We start from the raw sequence: 18,562 nt of genomic DNA on the forward strand, positions 1-18,562 counted from the left end.
GGGTTCTTTTAAACAACTAGATTTATTAACTAAAGAAAACAGCACTGAGACAGAACACACAGTCCAGAACTCATGTGGAGGCATTCATCTTGAATCTTCTCAAAGTGCAACAGCATTCCAAAGATGCAACATTCTGCAGATACAACACATTCTGTCTCAGACTCCTGATGGTAGCACTATATCACTACATCCCCTTTCCTTGAGATGTTTAATCTTACATGACCCACTAATATAGTATTCTTTCAATTTAAAGTTCAACACAAATGTAACATGAATATCAGCAATACAAATTTTTTTTAAGTGTGCGTTTCTTTAAACAGGTCTTACAGCTGGAAACCATCGTGTCAATGTCAGCATTTATCCCTGGCCAATAAATAGTCCTCCTTTTGCATTTTTTCCATTCTAAGAAGCTGCCATGCACCCTTTTCAGCATTTCTTGTCACAGTGATTGAGGAATGACAATTCTGCTCTGTCTGAGTAGAACCCATTGACAACACTCAGGTCAGGTCTGATGTTGTAGTATGGCTGACATTTACCTCTAGGGCATCTTTCATTCAGATTCTTGATGACCTTCTGTAGAACTGTGACCTGTTCTGTTTCAGCTGTGATCTGCTTGGATTTCATGCCAGATACGGGAAGAGATTCAGTGATCAGATTCACGTGGAGATTCACATCTGTCTCTGTGGAACTCTCATTGTGTGCTTCACTCTGCGTCATTGTCCTGGATAACATATCAGCTAACACAATATGTTTCCCTGGTGTGTACATCAATTCAAAGTCTTAATGTTGTAGCTTCATCATCAGTTTTTAGATTCACGGTGACATTTCACTGAGATTTTTCTTATCACTATTAATGGCTTCTGGTCTGACTCTGCCATGAATGTTAGTAGACCAAACACATAACTGTGGAATTTTTTGAGTCCATAGACCAGACCTAGACACTCTTTCTCAATCTGTGCATATCAACATTCAGATGTTATCATCAGCCTTGATGCGTATGCAACTGGCCTCCAATCTTCTCCTACAGCCATCTTTTGAAGTGACCATAGATATTTTTGTCTTTCTGGATGCATCAAAGAATGTCAAAAGCACTGGTTCTGTAGTTAAAATGGTCTTCAGTCATCCCCATTCTTCCTCGTGGTTGTCTGTCCACTTGAATTCACATTTGTCCTGCATCAACTTCCTTAGGTACATTGTTTTGGAAGACAGGTTTGGAAGTAATTTGCCAATTAAATTTATTATTCTCAACATTCTCAATATGCCTTTTTTGTCAGTGGGACTGCAATCTCTAAAATTGCTTTCACCTTGCTCTTCTCTGGCTCCACACCAGCCTTTGACAGTTTATCTCGCAGAAAGGTGGTTTCCTTCACACCAAACTGACATTTTTCCCTGTTTAATTTTAATCCATACTCCTGGATGCATTGAAGCACTTTGATGAGCCTCTTGTGTTATTTTTGTCTGGATAGGATCATGTCATCCATGTACACACATACCCCATTTATGCCTTCTATGATGTCTGCCATTGTTCTGTTGGAGCTGAGGAAATTTCAAAAGGCATCCTCAGACAGGAGTATCAGCCAAACAGTGTGTTAAATCTACAGTAACTTTGTGCTATCTTCATGCAATTTTATTTGCCAGAAGTCTGGGGATGCATCAAATTTAGTGAATATCTTTGAACCAGCCATCTCATTTGTCGTTTCAGCCTAGGTCAGAACTGATAATGTTCCCTCATTACATTGACCTTCAGGTCTTTTGGGTCCATGCACACATGTAGGTCACCGTTTTTCTTTTTGACAGAGACCATTGAATTCACCCATTCTGTGGGCTCATCCCCTTTCTTTATAACCCCTAGTGCCGTGATTCAGTTAAGTTCCTGCTTGACCTTTCCTTTTAGTGGCATTGCAACCTGCCCTGGTGCATGCACTATTAGCTGTGAGTCCTCCTTTAACTGTATCTTATAGGTGAATGGTAGAACACCAAACCCCTTGTAGATGTCTGGAAATTAATCTAGTATTTCCTCTACACTGTTCTGTACATTGTCACTATTACTGTGGTTCATCCTCTTGACTAGGTTTATGTTTTCACATGCTTTGTCACCAAGCAGTGAATAATGTCCATCTGGGACTACTGTGAACCTGAGGTGGTGCTCTTTATCTTTAACTTTCACCTTGAGTTTACATGTACCTTTCATGTTAATGCTGTCTATTGTAGGCTTTGAGCAGTAAAAGATTTGCATGGATGTATGACTTTATCTTCATTACCCTGATGTCATGCTCACGGATCAAACTGACCTTTGCCCTTGTCTCCAGCTTGAAATAAATATTTGTTCCATTTGTATGCTATGATACAGTCCACTTATCCTGTTCAACACTTTTCACTACCAAGCCCACAAAAAAAGTTTATCACTGAGAGCAGTTTTTTCTATCGTGTGTACCCTATAACTTGTGTTTTCTTTTCCTTTGGAATAATCTTGGTCTGCATAGTGATTCTGCCATTTGCACTAATAACAGGCTTCCCCATAAGCTGGGCATTGCTTTGGCGTGTTTAGTGCCACATCGTTTACAATTAAATGTCTCTCCTTCTTTTGTTGTTTCCTATGTCTCATATTTTGTTTGTGTGCATGTGTCCAGATACTGTGGCTATGAATATGCCTTCATTTTCACTGGCTTTTACACTATCACTAAACTTTTTCACATGCAACAAAGCTAATTCACTGGCATGGTATATCTTCACAGCTCCAGCTAAAGTAAGTTCTGTCTCTCACAGCAACCTCTCTCTCACTTTCTTATCGTTAATTCTAAGCACATTTTGATCACAGATAATTGAATCTTGCAGTGATCCAAAATTGCACGTCCTTGCTTTTAAATTTAAGTCAGTTAAGAAAGTATCAAAGCTCTCTCCCTACATCTGCATGCGCAAAAAAAACATATCTTTCAAAGGTTTCAGTTTTCTTTGGTGAACAATGTTCACCAAACATCTCAATAACATTGTCGAATTTGCTCTAGTTTTCTGCCTCGGCAAAAACAAATGTGTTGAAAACCTCTGGAGCTTGAGGTCTCGCCATGGAAGGTAGCATTGCAATCTTCCATATATCCGGTTTGCTATCAATTCCAATGGCTTGCAGGTACAGCCTCCACTCATGGTCAACATTTCCAGTCCATTTTACAGTGATAGAAGTTTTTAAACTCTCCATATTTTCTCTGTTGTTATCAACTGTTACTATGCACACTGTGGTGTTTCTTCCACTCCTGTCCACAGCAGCACACTCCTGGCTGTTATTTCCACTCCTGGTACCATGTGATGTTTCTTTTATTACAATAAAGAAACTTAGGTTCTTTTTAAACAACTAGATTTATTAACTAAAACAAACAGCACTGAGATAAAACACACAAAGGCCAGACCTCATGTGGATGTATCCATCTTGAATCTACCCAAGATGCAACAGCATTCCCAGCATGCAGTATTCCCCAGATGCAATACACACTGTCTGCAACTCCTCCTGGTGGTGGCACTCTATCACTACAAAGACGACATGCAAAATCATTCAGGACCTCTTCCTGCCCACACACAGCATCTTTCAGTTGCTCTCATTGGGAAACAGATATGGGAGTATCAGAGCCAGCATCATTAAGCTGAGGAACAGTTTCTTCCCAGAGGAAGTGAGAATGCTGAACAACCAAGGGAACTGCTCACACTATCCATCCAAGACTCTCATGTTCACCAACAATACTTATATGTATATGAATACTTGTCCTGTTTGTATTGTTTGTCTGTATATGCCTTATGTCTGGTTGTGCGTGTGCATGTTTTGCACTGAGGAGCGGAGAATGCTGTTTTGTCAGGTTGCGTTTGTGCAATCAGATGGCAATAAACTTGACTTGATTATCTTCCTTTGAAAATAAAACATTTGTATGGGGCTAACGTGGCGAATGGGGCTAAAGCAAGAGGCTACATTGTTCAACACGAACATACTGGTTCTCCTTGCTTGCTTTCTTACTTCATGATTCTTAACTTGACATATACACAGGGTGACTGAAAAGCTTGGAAGGGATAGAGTAGCAGTTAAGAGCTGAGGTGAGATAGCTGTTTGGAGAGACCCAGGAACCTACCGTGTTTGTGATCACACCCACATACAGGCGGACCCCACTTGGCATACAGAGACCCCCACCTCCACACATTTTTCGGCAAAAACTCTGTGTATTGGCAAAGATCAACTTGGACTTTGCTCCTGACAGCTCAGCAAGCAGCTTAGGAAATTGGTCAAGTCTCGCTGGCATCAAACCACAGAACTGCTCCACACCAGGTGATAACCCCGCAGAGTCTGGTGATGGATCAAATTAGCAACTTCAGCTGCAGATTCAAGGACAGAAGGAATTTCATTTCACAACCAAATGAATTGTAGCAGTGCAAGGCTAAACTATGGTCGGGAAGAATAGGGCATCAGAATTCCTGATGCGAGAGGTTACAACTCTTGGTAATTAGATTCTTATTGAGAGGGTAGATACTCTCAGAAGATCTGTAAATTTACTCTCCAAATCATTTAATACCTCGACAATGTAATAACAACTAACAGCAGGATTTTTTGAAAAAATCTGCTCCTGCATTTCACATTTTAACACTCCATGATTGGGAAAAGCTGCTCAGACAAATTGTACTCTCTTCAAGTTAAAAGTTATACAAATATGCACAACTAGCTATAATTCATTGCATGTTATCCAACAGGCAATGTCAGCCAGCTGGCTGCATTGTACAAGAGAGCTTTTCCCCAATTTTTCCTGAGAGTGCCTTTCTCATTCTATTTCTCTCCACCAGCCTTTCCTCCCCTCACTGTCTCCCCTGTGTCTCATTCCTTCTTCCCCTCTCTCACTCTCTTTTGTTCTCCATTTTTTATTGTCTGCCATTGCCCCATCATCAGTTTTGGTTTTTCTCCTTTTCGATCTGCTCTTTCTCACTTTGAGTGTGCAAGTGTGTTAGCCAATACCTCTTTATCTGTCCTACCCCTTTCTGAGGGAGTGCTGTACTGTCAGAGGGACAGTACTAAGGGAGTGAATGGGTTACTGCTCCACACCTTCCACTTCCTTACCCTCATACACTGCCCTGACACGCCCGGGTGTCTGTTGTTGCCAACTGCCAATCAGGTGGGTCCCCAGTGGCAATGGAGAGTGCTACACAGAGCAGTGCCGTATAACCAATTCCTGAGTTGGTTCACCTTCACCCCAGCTGCCTGTCACTTCTGCGGCCGGGAAGAGACGGTGTACCACATCCTTGTGGAATGTGTGTGGTTGCAGCCCCTCTCCGCCTACCTGAAAAGGCTACTCTCAAATTCTGGTTGCACTTCAGCCCCATGCTCCTGATCTACGGCTGTCTGGTTCAGAATGGAGCCGGGCGTTCAGTGGATCTCCTTGTGGGGTTGCTGTTGGGTTTGGCGAAACTGACGCGTTGAGGCGACGGGCAGTTAAGGGTGTGGGGAGAGCTGACTGCTTGCCCGCTTTTCGGGGATATGTCCAGGCCCGTGTAGTATTGGAACAGGAACATGCGGTGTCTGAGGGGACAGTGGCCGAGTTCAGGGAATGGGGGGGTGATGGGGGGGGGGGGCCATGGGTGTGGTGGATGACAAAAATCGTGTTTTAATTTGATGTGTAAACCTGTGTTAGAGAGAGGTGCTCGTAATTACTGCTTCTCGCAGTTTTTTTGCCACATGTTATGGCGGATTTTGGTTTTAGTTGTTTCTCCGTGTGTGTGTTTGTAATGTAGTTTGAATAAAGTTCGTATATTTATTAAAAAAAAGGGGAAAGTTTTGCAGTTATAGGTCAGAAAATCAAGGTCCTATGTGCCCTCTCAGGTGGACATATATGTTCACAATATTTGAGAGACAAAACAGTTTGCCCCATTGTTCTCCGAATACTTACCAAACACCATCACTAAACCTGATACTTTAGTCAAGTATTACAGCCTTGCTTCACGCCATTGTTAATGGAGAAGGGTTCAGAGCGCTCATTGCTGTATCTGACCCGACCTTGTTGGTTTTCGTGCAGTTGGATAATCATGTTGAGGAACTTTGGGGGACATCCGATGCGCTCTAGTATTTGCCAAAGCCCTTTCCTGCTCACGGTGTCGAAGGCTTTGGTGAGGTCAATATAGCGCCTTTGGAAGACTACACAAAAGAGTCTGGAAAAACAACCAACTGAAAAACCTCACAAAGATAAGCGTATACAGAGCCGTTGTCATACCCACACTCCTGTTCGGCTCCGAATCATGGGTCCTCTACCGGCACCACCTACGGCTCCTAGAACGCTTCCACCAGCGTTGTCTCCGCTCCATCCTCAACATCCATTGGAGCGCTCACACCCCTAACGTCGAGGTACTCGAGATGGCAGAGGTCGACAGCATCGAGTCCACGCTGCTGAAGATCCAGCTGCGCTGGATGGGTCACGTCTCCAGAATGGAGGACCATCGCCTTCCCAAGATCGTATTATATGGCGAGCTCTCCACTGGCCACCGTGACAGAGGTGCACCAAAGAAAAGGTACAAGGACTGCCTAAAGAAATCTCTTGGTGCCTGCCACATTGACCACCGCCAGTGGGCTGATAACGCCTCAAACCGTGCATCTTGGCGCCTCACAGTTTGGCGGGCAGCAGCCTCCTTTGAAGAAGACCGCAGAGCCCACCTCTCTGACAAAAGGCAAAGGAGGAAAAACCCAACACCCAACCCCAACCAACCAATTTTCCCTTGCAACCGCTGCAATCGTGTCTGCCTGTCCCGCATCGGACTGGTCAGCCACAAACGAGCCTGCAGCTGACGTGGACTTTTTACCCCCTCCATAAATCTTCGTCCGCGAAGCCAAGCCAAAGAAACAGCACCCTTTGTGTGAGCTTAACTGCGCACAATTTAACTTTGGAATCCCCTTCATTGCAACAAGGGCTTCTTCTAGCCCATATTTACAATATGTTGCTTTGAATGTGTAAGACACTCTTGGGGACCTGCCCCGCTCCATGATTATATGTATTTTTTGTTACTGACACTCCTTGTTTCTTTTCTTTTCCTTTCTTTTACTTTTATTAGTTTAGGATTAGTGGGTGGGGGGGTTGGAAGGGTGGGAGGGATGAGGGTTTTTTTTGTTTTTGTTTTCATATATAAACCACATGTATTCTTTCTATGTATACTATTATTCAATATGTATGTATGGATGTGGTTTTAAAATTCTTAAATAAAATGTTTAAAAAAAACAAGGGCTTCTTCTCGAAGGAATGTCATTGTAAAGCGTTTTGGACTGCTGAGTGGAGTGGAATGGGGTAGAGAGTCGATATAGAAAGGCAACCTTTTTTCCTTATCACCCATTATCAACCCCAAAGTGATTTCTACATCCAGCTCCACCAACTTGTGGGCATTGCAAGACAATCACCGAATAACTTGTTAAACTGTGTGAGACAGACAGCCATTGGCTAACATCTGGATCTCAGCTTCCTTCAAAGTCTCTCCAAACCTCTCCAGTTGCAAGGTCAGCTTTATTTTGCAATAATTAAGTGCGACTCCCACATCTGAGCACCACGTGCAAGTTACTGTAGTGCCGAGTCTTAATCACTGGAACATCAAAGTCTCATTAATGACATGGTATTGGATCATTGAACCAAGTTCTGGCACTGACTTCACCCTTCAGCTTTCTGTGTCCGTTTCTCTCTTACTCTGTTGCACACAGTGACTCAACTCAGTGAAAGATTGGCTTTCCTTCTTTGCTGGTAGGTTCTAATTCCATATCGAGGGTCATGAAAGTTCCCCACCAACACTCCCCCCCGTGCCACTCCCTCAACATTTCCTCAAAGAACAACAAGAAAAGGGTAATAAAACCTAGGTCATACCAATAATTCCCCAAATTCTGAGAATGAAAATAAAATGAAGGTTAAAAAGACAACATCATGCTTCAAATCACATTACAGAACAAAAGCAGGTGTGCAGACCACTGATGTCCATACTGATCTCCTGCCACTGTATCACTGATGTCCATACTGATCTCCTGCCACTGTATCACTGATGTCCATACTGATCTCCTGCCACTGTATCAGCAGTTCCTTCTATTCCTTTCCCCTTTTGTTAGAAATTTTAAATGTGTTTACAAAATTAACTCATCTATGTACGATTCTACACTCAGGACAATGAGATTTATCTCAATGATCCTGTTGGATGTATTCGACTTCCCAGTGTACGAGGTGTTGGGGGGATACCAGAGAGTGTGTCTGGCCAGTAGGCCCCAATGAGATAGTGCAATGTAGATTCAGTTCAACTCCTTTCTGTTCCCTCCTTTATTGATCTGAGTGGGATCAGCCTTGCACATTTTGTCTGGATGGATTCTGAAGACATGAGCTGTCAATGCACCCTAAAATACTTCAAATTCAATATGGAGATATACTTTACTGAAGTTTTCACAGTTTAGGCACCCTGGATTGTAATCTCCAATGGAGTTCTCTGGTATCAGCACACTATGTGACGAAATATAACCCCCACAGCAGGACACTATTCCAAGCTCTTGCAACTTGTTCTTCAATTTATCCTCAACTCTCCTGCACTTTGTTCATTTTCTAGTATTGACCCAATTCCCTTTTGAAAGTTACAGCGGAGTCTCCTACTGCCTTTCCCACACTTTGTTCTGCCGCAGAACAACTTACTGTGTGATAAACAAAACATGAAAATCTGCAGACACCGTGGTTGAAGTAAAAACACAATCCTGAAAAAACTCAGCAGATCAAACAGTGGGCTTGACATAGCAAAGATAAAGATGTATGACAAGTGTTTCAGGCTTGATCCTTCATCAAGGGCTCAGGCCTGAAATGTTGGTTATGTATCTTTAACCTGCTGAGTTTGTCCGGCATTGTGTTTTTACTGTGAGGTGAAATGGTTTCTTCACATCCCCTCTGCCTCCGGTTGTCAACAATCCTGCTGCTGGAACTTTAAACCATTCTGCTGAGCTCCCTTCAAATGGACGTCCCTCCGTGCAACTGGTATCACATCACACAATCTGACATGGCCTTTCCCAAAGACACTATGGGGATACAGTGTTAAAATTGTCTGTCCGTGCTCAGCATACTGAAAGAGGCTGCAGCTTTCAGACCTTCCTATGAGGTAACGTGCTTCGACAAATAGATTGGGTTTTTTATTTTAAGGTGAAGAGACTGCATGACCTTACCTCAAAGACGTCTTCATCCAGTATTCTCGTGCCGAACACCACAATGCCATTTGTGTCAATTTCTGGTCGCTTGCTCCTGTTCAAGGTCTTGGTGAACTTCTTCTTGCAGTCCACGATCATGGTGACTGTCTTCTTGTGAACACTGATTGCAACTCGATGCCATCTGCCAGGGTACACAGAAAATACAGCCTCAGCAGTGAAGCACCCTGAAGCACATACCCCTGGGCTAGGGAACAGGTCACATCATGAATCCACCCCTGAGTCAGCCGTCGATGGGCAGAACTATCCCCTCATCTCTGTTACCCGTCTTAACAGGACCTCCTCCTCCTCCTCCCACCTGTTTTATTCAGGCATCTGTTTTTTTTAATTTTCCTGGTAAAGGGCTCAAGCTCAAAATGTTGGTTAAAACCCACAGAGATGCTGGAGGAACTCAGCCAGTCTCGCAGTGTCGTTAGGAGGAAAAGATATATTACCAATGTTTCAGGCCTGAGCCATTTGTCAAGGTACGAGCAAAAAAAGCAGGCAGGCAGGCAGGTGTCTGAATTAAAAACTGGGGAGATAAAGGAGGAAGAATGGGAGGGGGAGTCCAGACCAATAGATAAAAGGTGTTAATTAGATATGATATGAGGAAAGGTGAGAGTTGATTTTGGCTCTGTGAAAAGAGTCAGAGGGACAAGGGAAGAGAGAGAGGAGAGAACTATAGGAAAGGAGTTGGAGAAGAAGATGAGAGGGGGATATTAATGGAAACTGGTCGATGTTAATGCCGCCCGGTTGGAGGGTGCGCAAATAGAAGATGGAATGATGTTCTTCCATTTTGCAGGTGGTTTCAGTCTGGCAGTGCATGGATAGCCATGTTAGTAAGGGAATGGGATGGGGAATTGAAATGGGTGGCCACCCTCTACTTCCAATGGATGCTCCATGACCTGCTGAATTTCTCCAACATGCACTCACTCCCATCATCTGCAGACTTTTTTGTTTAATTCTAAAGAGAGGGCTTGGTTTGCCAAATATTGCTCTGATGGAGCACAGCCTCAGTGCAAGGTGAGAACCCAGATTTTCCCCTCATCCTCTCCAATCCCATTTCCCCGGAGTGTCTAACAAACAACCAGGATGCTGGAAGCAAGGGGATACCTACTTGCCATCGGACAGGTTGACTCCATTGAAGATGGGGTATTCTTCAGGACTTGGCTTTCCCGTCTGGTCTTCGTAGAGGAATATGGGGCTGCGGGCAATCTCCACACCCAACTGCTGGATTCCCTGCTCATTGTAGATTGACAGTAGGAAGGCACTTTTCCCTTTCTGAGTCCGCACTGTCATCAGAACAGAGAAATCTTCGGGGAATGGAGTGTCTGGTATAGAAAAAAGGGGGGATGAGCACAAGTTGTTAAAATTGAATATCAGCTAGTGCCTTTCACCAAAAAAAAGCCCACTCCCAATGTTCCATGATATGAGAGGAGAAAGTTTAAAGATTTAGAATGCATGTTTTTCTTTAACATAGATCAACAGTTTGGCTGCCAAGAGAGACGGTGGAAGCAGATATACACATCTAGTTCAACGCTGTTACAGCACCATTGACAGGTGTTCGAATTCGACGCTGTCTGTAAGGAGTTTATGCGTTCTCCCCGTGTCTGCATGGGTTTCTCCCAGGTACTGCAGTTTCTTTCTACCCTCCAAAAAGATTCCGGGATTGTAGGTCAAGTGGGTATAATCAGGCACATGGGCTCATGGGATGAAAGGGCCTGTACTGTATGTCTAAATTAAAACATAAATTAAATGAAGAAACATTAAGAAAAATGCATGAACAGGTGGGGAATGGAGGGCCACAGACCTTGTGCAGACAGATGGGATTATTTTCAATTGGCATCATGTCCAGTAGTCTGAAGGGCCTGCTCCTGTCCAACATTGTTCTATGTTCCATGTTAAGTGAATGTTCTATCAGTACCGAAGCTATGAAATCTCCCCCTGGCCATTATCAAACCTGTATATCTCATTGGGACAGTATGATGGGACAGTGAAGAGGGAGATTTCATGGTGCATTCAGGTAATAATACTGTACTGGATGTAGTTTATTCACTTAATTCTTGCCACTGCCCTGAAGTATTTCAACAGACAGTGCGTACAAGAGCATTACTCCACTTTTCAGATTTTTTTTCTTCATAACATTATCAAAACCAATAGACTAATTGAAATGTTGTCCTCTGTGTCCAGGATGCTCACATCATTAGTCAAACAAGTCCTCAACTATACTAGGGAGACCATGAATTTAGACACAGGAAGACCATGAGCTCCCTCACCATGGTGATCCGAGCAGAGAACCTCAGCACGGTTAGTGCGACAGCTAGCGCAATACTGTTACAGCGCCAGTTATCAGGACTGCGGTTCAAATGCCACGCTGTCTGTTAGGAGTTTGTATGTTCTCTCCATGTTTGTGTGAGTTTTCTGCAGGGGCTCTGGTTTCCTTCCACCGTTCAAAATGTACCGGGGGTTGTAGGTTAGTTGGGTGTAATTGGGCAACATGGGCTCATGGGCCAAAAGTCTAAATTAAGTTATAAAAAAAATTAAAAGAGGGCCAAGTGATCAGGATTGTTGGCCCTCTCCCTGGATGAGGTAGTGGACACTTCAGCCAGACTCACGAACAGATTGACAAGGAGGTACCCAACTCCAACCTCACCTTCACTCCAGAGACCAGGACAAAATTCTGGCCAAGAGGCGATCAGCTGGTCAGCCAGGCCCAACGCTGTCAGCCCTCCTCTACACTTGCAGTGGATTCTCCTTCTGTGAGCCCTGGTGTTGTGCAGTCCACTCCTCCATCTACCAGCTCATACTTGCATCTGGTCTCCCTTCTCCTTCACCTGAACAGCACTCTGGCAGAAGGCTGAGGGTTCTCCCTAACTTCACAACACCCACAGAACTCCTAGCGAGACCTCCAGCAGTTTATGTGTTCTGCTGGGTTGAATTCATGAGGGGACTGATCCTATGTAGCCCAATGCAATCGCCTTCCACCAAGATGTCCACATCAGTGCCAAGACTCAGATCCTTACCAAACCTCAGGGCCCTCCTCTACCTTCAAGGTGTGGTCTTTTGTCTTCCAGAGGCTCAGGATAAATCCATCACCATGGAATTCTCTCTCTTTCTCTACTGACAAACAGCAACATGCCTTGAAACAGCATACACAGCAAGATACACAGGACAGCTGGAGCAGGGAGGGTGAGGAGGCCCCTATATATTCAGCAGCTGCTACTGTACCACTGAGAGGAAGGTGTTATCAGACTTAATAAGGTGGGGTGAGCTGCCAGATCGAGTGGGGCTGGCTTGCAGCTATACATAGTCAGAGTGCAACGAAGGGATTTGGTGGAAAGTATGCACATCCTGCACTCCACTGAAAGCTCCTGCCTCGTCTCATTCATTAGTTGGGTACATGCCCATCCTTGACAAGCAACTCAGCTGACATCTCCCAGACCCAGCCGCTGTCAGACAGGGCTGACAGATGAAATGTTCCCAGCTCCTGACTCATGTCTAAACTCTTGTAGCTCACAGCTGGACATGTGCATTTTGATTTTCATTCTTCCACCTACCTTGGGTAGTTGTCCTGAGGAACAGGCACTGCTTAAGCACCTCTGACCCTGATTTCTCAGTTCCCTGATCACAGGATCAACACGGGATACAGGAATGGCCCACAGGCAATCTGAGAGCAGTACTTAGGGAGTCCTGCACTGTCAGAGGGACAGTACTGAGGGAGTGGACGGGTTACTGCTCCACACCTTCCAATTCCTTGCCCTTGTCCACCTCCCAGACACGCACTGTGTAGAGCTCGTCGAAAGAACCAAAGACTTGTTGATCCAAACCAAGGCTTTTATTAGCAAAAGACCGGAGCTCTTCACAGGTGGCCGACCAGTCCGGAATGATCCGACCTGGCTAGGGACACAACCCTTTAAGGCCCAAACAATAGGTGTGGCTTAGCTCTCAGCCAATCGCTGTAAGCACAGTCTAGATACAGTAACTATATACACTATGTACATTGGTGATAGATCTGTACTATCACACACTGATACTCAGCATTCCCACCTGTCAATAAGGGGTGTCCCCAGTGGTGGTCGCTCTATGCAGGGATCTACCCTTTGTACATTGGAGACCTGGCATGGAGACTATTACATCAGGTGGTGCTCTGCAACAAGCTTTTGAGTCGGTACAAGGATCTCCCAGTATATTTGTGCAATGATGTACATGTGTACCACTTGTACATTGGGTGTGCGAGGTTGCAGCCCTCTTTGCCTTTCTGAAGAGGCTGCTCCTCACATTCTGGTTGCATTTTAGCCCTACCTTCTTTATCTTTGGCTACACAGTGAGGAAGGGAGCAGGAAGGAAGGGAGATGCCCTAATCGCCTTGCTCCTGGGCCTGGCCAAATTGTCCATCCGTGGCTCATGGAAGCGGCTCAGGGCTCACCCAGTAATGAAGCGCTAAACATCTTCTGGGAGTACGTTCGCGCCCGGGTGTCTTTGGAAAAAGAGCATGCGCTGTCCACGGGAGCCATGGAGGGGTTTTGCGAGCGCTGGCACCGTGGGATGTGTAATATTGACAGGGATGGCAATATTTTAATATAACTAGATAGTTTTATTGTGGTTCATGTATGGTAATTGTTTGGTGACTCCAGTATATTTGTGCAATGATGTACATGTGAAATAAAGTATATTTTTACACATAAAAAGGGACAGTACTGAGGGAGTGGACGGGTTACTGCTCCACACCTTCCAATTCCTTGCCCTGGTCCACTGCCCAGACATGCACTAGTGTCCCCAGTGGCAGTCGCTCTATGCAAGGATCCACCCCTTGTACATTGGGAACCTGGTGTGGAGGCTATTATATCAGGCAATGCTCTGCAACAAGTATTTGAATCGGTACATGGATCTCTCAGTTGTGTGCTCCTTTTGTGGGCTGGAGGAGACCGTGTACCACATTTACATTGGGTGTGCAAAGTAGCAGCCCCACTTTGCCTTTCTGAAGAGGCTGCTCCTTGCATTTTAGACCCACCCTCTTCATATTTGGCCACCCAATGAGGAAGGGGGCGGGAAGGGAGGGGAATGTCCTGGTTGTTTTACTTCAATGTTTGGCCAAACTCTCCATCCGCAGCTCCCAGAAGCGAACGATTCAGGGCTCCTCCTGCATTGATGCGCTGGATATCTTCCAGGTATACGTTCGCACCTGGATGTCCTTAGAAAAGGACCATGCACTGTCCTCGGGATCCATGGAAGGGTTTCAGGAGTGCTGGGCACCGCAGGGTGTGCACTTCCTCTTCGAAGAGGATGGTAACATTTCAATATAATTGTATAGTTGTCCTATGTTTTATGTCTAGTGATTGCTTGATGACTTCAGTGTATTTGTGCAATGATGTAGGTGTGAAATAAATTATATTTTTGATAAAAAAGGAACAATACTGAGGGAGTGATGCACTGTCAGAGGGATGGTACTGAGAGAGTGATCAACATGAGGGACAGTATTCGGAAGGGACTAATGCAAGTCTCAAAAGATGCCACAGTATGTTCAACACTTGTGAAAAGGTTCATAAATGTAGCCTAAATTGATAATGAATTCTGCTGAGGTAGACAAAGACAATTTCAAAGACATTGCGAGAATGAGTTGGAGCTAAAAATACTTGGCAAATCCCCCTCACCTAAGGATCTCAAACCTCTGTGACCTCTGGCTGTGAATAACTGGTTCCCTCTGGTCCAACTTTCACCTAGTTGTAGATCAGGAGTAAATTAAACGCAGGCTTCTGATTTCTCCCTTGCTTGCTGTTCAGGTCTCTCAGAGGCAACTAGGTCCATCACCATGGCAACTGCCCTATAAAAGGCAGCAACCCTAGCATAAGATTAGTCACTTCCTGTCCACAAGCCTTCAGGCCTTTTGCGTATTATCCGAGCTGAGAGCCATTTTCTTTATGAATTATTTCATGAACGTTTTGGAATGTGGCCTGTTGCTCATTATCTACTGGCTGCTGCCGTCGAGATGTTTAGTTCAGAGTAGCTGCTCATTGGTCCCTTCATCATCTGCTGACGTGGAACAGGTTCTGATAGTTTTCCAGTGAGGAGCAGCGTCATGGGGCATCGCTCGGATCGGCATTGGCAATTACCATCGTCATTGTGGCCTTGGTCTCTCTGGCATTGTTCTGAAAATTATTTCACAAAATTCTGCTGCTTATAACAGAGGCCATTCAGCCCGATGTGCTGAAAGAGTTAGTCAATCAGTCCTGCAATCCTTGATTCTTTGCTATATTTTACAGATTTTCACTCTTTAACCAACTGAAAGTTTCTACAGATTCAGAGGGAGTCCATGAACAAGTGGTGTAACTTTATAATGGTGGCAGGTCCTCTGAGAAAACGTCTGGGTCTTGTTGGGTGGAAGAGGTGACAGGATGTGTGCAGAGGGGAGAGTCTCTCTCATAGTGTGTGATGCTTTCTGAGTAGATCTTCAATATTGTCCCTCTGAGAGTGCAGCACTCCCTCAGAACTGTCCCCGACAGTGCAGCACTCCCTCAGTACTGTCCCCGACAGTGCAGCACTCCCTCAGTACTGTCCCCGACAGTGCAGCACTCCCTCAGTACTGTCCCCGACAGTGCAGCACTCCCTCAGTACTGTCCCCGACAGTGCAGCACTCCCTCAGTACTGTCCCCGACAGTGCAGCACTCCCTCAGTACTGTCCCCGACAGTGCAGCACTCCCTCAGTACTGTCCCCGACAGTGCAGCACTCCCTCAGTACTGTCCCCGACAGTGCAGCACTCCCTCAGTACTGTCCCCGACAGTGCAGCACGCCCTCAGTACTGTCCCCGACAGTGCAGCACTCCCTCAGTACTGTCCCCGACAGTGCAGCACTCCCTCAGTACTGTCCCCGACAGTGCAGCACACCCTCAGTACTGTCCCCGACAGTGCAGCTCTCCCTCAGTACTGTCCCCGACAGTGCAGCAATCCCTCAGTACTGTCCCCGACAGTGCAGCACTCCCTCAGTACTGTCCCCGACAGTGCAGCACTCCCTCAGTACCGTCCCCGACAGTGCAGCACTCCCTCAGTACTGCCCCCACTGACAGTGCAGCACTCCCTCAGTACTGTCCCCGACAGTGCAGCACTTCCTCAGTACTGTCCCCGACAGTGCAGCTCTCCCTCAGTACTGTCCCTGACAGTGCAACACTCCCTCAGTACTGTCCCTGACAGTGCAGCACTTCCTCAGTACTGTCCCTGATAGTGCAGCACATCCTCAGTACTGTCCCCGACAGTGCAGCGCTTCCTCAGTACTTTTCCCTGACAGTGCAGCGCTTCCTCAGTACTGTCCCCGATATTGCAGCACTCCCTCAGTACTGTCCCCGACAGTGCAGCGCTTCCTCAGTACTGTCCCTGACAGTGCAACACTCCCTCAGTACTGTCCCCAACAGTGCAGCACTCCCTCAGTACTGTCCCCGGCAGTGCAGCACTTCCTCAGTACTGTCCCTGACAGTGCAGCTCTCCCTCAGAACTGCCCCTGGCAGTGCAGCTCTCCCTCAGTACTGTCCCTGGCAGTGCAGCGCTTCCTCAGTACTGTCCCTGACAGTGCAACTCTCCCTCAGTACTATCCCTGACAGTGCAACACTCCCTCAGTACTGTCCCCGACAGTGTAGCGCTTCCTCAGTACTGTCCCCGACAGTGCAGCACTCCCTCAGTACTGTCCCCGACAGTGCAGCACTCCCTCAGTACTGTCCCCGACAGTGCAGCACTCCCTCAGTACTGTCCCTGACAGTGCAGCACTTCCTCAGTACTGTCCCCGACAGTGCAGCTCTCCCTCAGTACTGTCCCTAAAAGTGGAACACTCCCTTAATACTGTCCCTGACAGTGCAGCACTCCCTCAGTACTGTCCCTGAGAGTGAAACACTCCCTTAATACTGTCCCTGACAGTGCAGCACTCCCTCGGTACTGTCCCTGACAGTGCAGCACTCCCTCAGTACTGTCCCTGGCAGTGCAGCACTTCCTCAGTACTGTCCCTGACAGTGCAGCGCTTCCTCAGTTCTGTCCCTGACAGTGCAGCACTTCCTCAGTACTGTCCCTGACAGTGCAGCGCTTCCTCAGTACTGTCCCTGACAGTGCAGCACTCCCTCAGTACTATCCATGACAGTGCAGCGCTTCCTCAATACTGTCCCTGACAGTGCAGCACTCTCTCGGTACTGTCCCCGACAGTGCAGCACTCCCTCAGTATTGTCCCTGACAGTGCAGCACTCCCTCAGTACTGGCCCCTGACAGTGCAGCTCTCCCTCAGTACTGCCCCCACTGACATGCAGCACTCCCTCAGTACTGTCCCTGACAGTGCAGCACTTCCTCAGTACTGTCCCTGACAGTGCAGCACTCCCTCAGTACTGTCCCTGACAGTGCAGCACTCCCTCAGTACTGTCCCTGACAGTGCAGCACTTCCTCAGTACTGTCCCTGACAGTGCAGCTCTACCTCAGTACTGTCCCTGACAGTGCAGCACTCCCTCAGTACTGTCCCTGACAGGGCAGCACTCCCTCAGTACTGTCACTGACAGTGCAGCACTCCCTCAGTACTGTCCCTGACAGTGCAGCACTTCCTCAGTATTGTCCCTGACAGTGCAGCACTTCCTCAGTACTGTCCCTGACAGTGCAGCACTCCCTCAGTACTGTCCCTGACAGTGCAGCACTCCCTCAGTACTATCCCTGACAGTGCAGCACTCCCTCAGTACTGTCCCTGACAGTGCTGCGCTTCCTCAGTTCTGTCCCTGACAGTGCAGCGCTTCCTCAGTACTGTCCCTGACAGTGCAGCACTTCCTCAGTACTGTCCCTGACAGTGCAGCACTCCCTCAGTACTGTCCATGACAGTGCAGCGCTTCCTCAGTACTGTCACTGACAGTGCAGCGCTTCCTCAGTACTGTCCCTGACAGTGCAGCACTCCCTCGGTACTGTACCTGACAGTGCAGCACTCCCTCAGTACTGTCCCCGACAGTGCAGCACTCCCTCGGTACTGTACCTGACAGTGCAGAACTCCCTCAGTATTGTCCCTGGCAGTGCAGCACTTCCTGCAGTACTGTCCCCGACAGTGCAGCACTTCCTCAGTACTGTCCCTGACAGTGCAGCACTCCCTCAGTACTATCCATGACAGTGCAGCGCTTCCTCAGTACTGTCCCTGACAGTGCAGCACTCTCTCGGTACTGTCCCCGACAGTGCAGCACTCCCTCAGTACTGTCCCTGACAGTGCAGCACTCCCTCAGTACTGTCCCTGACAGTGCAGCACTCCCTCAGTACTGTCCCTGACAGTGCAGCTCTCCCTCAGTACTGTCCCTGGCAGTGCAGCACTTCCTCAGTACTGTCCCTGACAGTGCAGCACTTCCTCAGTACTGTCCCTGACAGTGCAGC

General features: G+C 46.7%; 1 protein-coding gene across 4 annotated transcripts in view; it reads right to left on the reverse strand.

Moving 5' to 3' along the window:
• The window catches only part of col5a1 (procollagen, type V, alpha 1), a 274,674-nt gene that overhangs the window by 196,858 nt on the left and 59,254 nt on the right, over nucleotides 1-18,562 (reverse strand). For all 4 annotated transcript variants that reach the window (XM_069931782.1, XM_069931776.1, XM_069931792.1 and 1 more), the window contains exons 3-4: nucleotides 10,314-10,527; nucleotides 9,179-9,341 (exon numbers count right to left, since the gene is read on the reverse strand). In XM_069931782.1, coding sequence (XP_069787883.1) covers nucleotides 9,179-9,341; nucleotides 10,314-10,527 — 377 coding nt within the window. The remainder of the gene's footprint in view (nucleotides 1-9,178; nucleotides 9,342-10,313; nucleotides 10,528-18,562) is intronic.

This window comes from Narcine bancroftii, chromosome 1 (genome assembly GCF_036971445.1).
Source record: "Narcine bancroftii isolate sNarBan1 chromosome 1, sNarBan1.hap1, whole genome shotgun sequence".
NCBI classification, from domain to species: domain Eukaryota; kingdom Metazoa; phylum Chordata; class Chondrichthyes; order Torpediniformes; family Narcinidae; genus Narcine; species Narcine bancroftii.